The sequence below is a fragment of the Alligator sinensis genome, unplaced genomic scaffold, assembly GCF_000455745.1.
Source record: "Alligator sinensis unplaced genomic scaffold, ASM45574v1 scaffold301_2, whole genome shotgun sequence".
Lineage (NCBI taxonomy): Eukaryota > Metazoa > Chordata > Crocodylia > Alligatoridae > Alligator > Alligator sinensis.
In genome coordinates, this window is record NW_005841874.1 from 865,584 (window position 1) to 869,339 (window position 3,756).

Sequence of the window (3,756 nt, forward strand, 5' to 3'; positions counted from 1 at the left end):
GTGCCCACACCCCTGTGCAGTGTAGAGAGATTAGCAGGTAGATGTCAATGGAGCCTTCATCACTGCCTGAATAGAAATGCCCCTGCTCCTCTTGGGCAGTTGGGTAGAGCAGGAATCAAAGGGGGTGCAATTGTACCCTCCTGGATTTGCCCCTGCTTGTGCCCCACACCGCTCCAGTCAGCATCTTGTGTGCATGATGATCTCCTCTTAGTGCCATCGTGTCTGGGCCACTGATGCTCCGTGATGGAACTGAGGATCTGAGCAGGCGGGTGCCCAGAGGCCCTGAGGCTGAATGGTGCTGGGGCAGGTTGGGAGCACTGGGACTCTAGGCTGGGGGTGGGGTGAGGCCTCCAGTGAAGAGCATGGGGGTAGTGGCGGGCAGGCACTGACCCTTCTCCCCCCTGACCCCTCATTCCCAGCCTGCAGGGTTGGGCCCCCGGCGTTCCCAGCAGAGCCAGCGGAAGGAGCCGCGCAAGATCATTGCCACTGTGTCCCTCAATGAGGATATCAAGCTCAACAAGGCCGAGAAGGCCTGGAAGCCCAGCAGCAAGCGTGCCTCTGAGGAAGAGGACCCTGAGAACATCAAGACACAGGTGGGCAGGGCAGGGTGCGGGGGTTGTGACATGGCTGTCCCAAGCTGGCTCCTGGGGGCTCTGCGGAGCTGCCTCAGGGCAGCGGGTGGTGGCTGGGGCTTGGGCTGGTTCTGACAGTGTTCCCTTCCTTCTTTTAGGACCTGTTTCGCCGTGTGCGCAGCATCCTGAACAAGCTGACGCCGCAGATGTTCCAGCAGCTGATGAAGCAGGTGATGGAGCTATCCATCAACACGGAGGAGAGGCTCAAGGGCGTCATCGACCTCATCTTCGAGAAGGCCATCTCTGAGCCCAACTTCTCTGTCGCCTACGCCAACATGTGCCGCTGCCTCATGGGGGTAAGTGCAGCCAGGGCCACCGTACCCCTTAGCTCCCCGCTGTGTGGGTCAGGGACCATGCCAGGGGGGTGGGGAGGGAGGGAAGCAGCCAGGGGGCATGCAAGGGAGAGGATGTGGCTGGGGCTGGAACCCATGAGTTGTGCCTTCCAGCCTGGGGGGTGGGAGCTGGGTTGCCCAGCTCCTCCCTGTGCTGGCCTTGGGGGCCTGCCCTTGAGGCTTGCCCCAGCCCTCACTGCAAGCCTGTGGCCCTCTCTGCAGCTCAAAGTGCCCACAACCGACAAACCGGCGGTGACCGTAAACTTCCGCAAGCTGCTGCTCAACCGGTGCCAGAAGGAGTTTGAGAAGGACAAGGATGATGACGAGATCTTCGAGAAGAAGCAGAAGGAGATGGATGAAACTGTCGCTGTAAGTGGGGTAGGAGGGGGTGGCCCACAGTGGGTACCTGGCGGGCCTTGGCTCCCCCTAAGGCTCTTTTCTGCTTCCTTCCCCGCAGCCAGAGGAGAAGACCCGCCTGAAGGATGAGCTAGAAGATGCACGGGACAAGGCACGGCGGCGCTCTCTAGGCAATATCAAGTTCATTGGGGAGCTGTTCAAGCTGAAGATGTTGACGGAGGCCATCATGCACGACTGTGTGGTGAAGCTGCTCAAAAACCACGATGAAGAGTCACTGGAGTGCCTCTGTCGCCTCCTCACCACCATTGGCAAGGACCTCGACTTTGAGAAGGCCAAGGTACCCCCACTCATGCCCCCTCATGGAGCAGGCCAGTCACAGCTCCTGCTTGCTTCTGGTCTCTAAGCTGCTCATTCCCATATGCTGCCCCATGACTCGGAGCTGGCTTCACACTGGACCCAGACCCCCTGGGGCAAGGGGAGGCCCCTGGGGTGGACTGTGCTGTGGGGCTGGAGTGTGGGGGGAGCAGAGGCCAGTGGGGGACACAGCCCTCAGGGATGAAGGGTTTGGCTCCTGGTATCCACGGGGCATTGTTTGCCATACCTGAGCTGTGGCCTGCGGATGGGGCGTGGCGCAGTCAGGCATATACCTAGTTTCCTCTTCTCCCCTCTCTCTTGCAGCCCCGCATGGATCAGTACTTCAACCAGATGGACAAGATCATCAAGGAGAAGAAGACGTCTTCTCGCATCCGCTTCATGCTGCAGGACGTCATTGACCTACGGCGGGTAAGGTGCCAGCCTTGCCGGGCCTGGGCAGGGGTGCTGTGGCCCGGCGGGTGAGGTGCCTGATCCTCCTGGGCCTGGGCACCCCCTTTTGCTCTTGGTTCCCAGCCTGCACCTGTGGGGCCCTCTCTGGTACTGTGACCGGCCCCCAAGGCACCGTGCTAGCCAGTGGCCTTGGCTAGCGTGGCCACGCAGAGGGCTGACAGTATCTAGGCGGTTGCTTAATGCAGGGAGAATCTTTGGCTGAGGCTCTCTGTGCCAAAGGCTGCTACAAACCCAGGGGCAAGCCCTGGCAGGGAAGGATGCCAGCCAGCACCCAGTGCCCTGAGCTGGGTAGGCCGGGCAAACTCCCCAGCCTGGTGCCTGCCCATGGTGGCTGAACTCCCCTCTTCTGCCTTTGCAGAATAGCTGGGTGCCACGGAGGGGGGACCAAGGCCCCAAGACCATCGACCAGATCCACAAAGAGGCTGAGCTGGAGGAGCACCGGGAACAAATCAAAGTGCAGCAGCTCATGTCAAAGCAGGACAAACGGAGAGGGCCCCCTGGCCCATCTTCTAGCAGTGAGTGACTGGCGGTGGCTGGGTGGGGGGCTGCTGCTCCAGGCTCTTCTCAGCACTTGGCACATCTTGGGGGTCTTTGGGTGCTGTGTGCAGGTAGGCCTGGGGCTTGCTGGAGACATGCGGGCTCCCAGGAGCTACAAAGGGTGGGGGCCAAGGCCTGGGACTGATTGATGTGCCTGTCCATGCAGGTGGTCGTGGGAACTTAGTGGGAGACGACGGCTGGAACACCGTTCCCATCAGCAAAGGCAACCGGCCCATCGACACCAGCCGGCTGACTAAGATCACCAAGGTGAGAGGTTCTGCCAGGCCAAAGCTGCCTGGTCACATCTGCTGCTGTCCAGAACCATGGCTGGGAGAGGTGGGAACTTGCTTGCAAAATTTCGTTAACTCGGGAGCCTAATGATGGCAGTCACCAGTATCTCTAGATGGCGGACAGTGGCAATTTTGGTGGCATTGTCTGGCTTCCACATGGCCCAGGGTTGTAAGCAGGACTATGGGCTGTATTGGCTGGCTCGCCAGGGCAGGGTGTCCAAGTGTGAGGCCACGGCAGGGCGCCTAGGGGGCAGCTGCAGGATTGTGGCCCAGCAGGTCTCAGCTGTGTGGACTCCTGCCCACCAGTTCTGACTGGGCACAGAGTGGAGACCTGGTGCCTCATGGCTAGGAGTCTGGCTAGGTCATGAGTCCTGCATCGGGGGAAGTCCTAGTCTCTTCCCAGCTCCCAGGGTGGGAGCATGGAGTGGGGGGCATGTATCTGCCCGCTGGCTAGGGTGGTGGCTGTTATGTGCTGAAGCAAGCAGTGACTCCACTCCGCTCAGTACATTCCCCTTCTCTCCCTCTCTCTGCAGCCTGGCTCTATCGATTCCAACAACCAGCTATTCGCGCCCGGTGGGCGGCTGAGCTGGGGCAAGGGCAGCAGTGGGGGCTCTGGGGCCAAGCCTGCTGACTCAGGTAGGGCTGTAGGCAGTGCTCTGGGGGCATGTGGGCCTGGAGGTCCAGGCCCCCCCTGCCGCTGGCTGTGGGCTGGGGTCCATGGCACCCCCCTCCCCTCCCCGCAGCTCTGACTCCTTCCCTCTGTGCCCAGGCTCTGATGCCAGC

At 61.1% G+C, this 3,756-nt stretch overlaps 1 protein-coding gene and 1 non-coding gene across 2 annotated transcripts in view; both read left to right on the forward strand.

Annotated features, from left to right (window-relative positions):
• Positions 1 to 3,756, forward strand: part of EIF4G1 (eukaryotic translation initiation factor 4 gamma 1) — a 26,611-nt gene that overhangs the window by 16,554 nt on the left and 6,301 nt on the right. The window contains 9 exon segments of the mRNA XM_014527818.2: positions 420 to 593; positions 731 to 928; positions 1,187 to 1,333; positions 1,422 to 1,658; positions 2,000 to 2,104; positions 2,505 to 2,661; positions 2,850 to 2,950; positions 3,507 to 3,609; positions 3,743 to 3,756. The exon segment at positions 3,743 to 3,756 is cut by the window's right edge and continues 4 nt beyond it. Of these exon segments, the coding sequence (XP_014383304.1) occupies positions 420 to 593; positions 731 to 928; positions 1,187 to 1,333; positions 1,422 to 1,658; positions 2,000 to 2,104; positions 2,505 to 2,661; positions 2,850 to 2,950; positions 3,507 to 3,609; positions 3,743 to 3,756 (1,236 nt within the window).
• On the forward strand, positions 190 to 265 carry LOC112549148. The gene has a single exon (XR_003092482.1). It is a non-coding gene; the product is annotated as a small nucleolar RNA SNORD66 (small nucleolar RNA).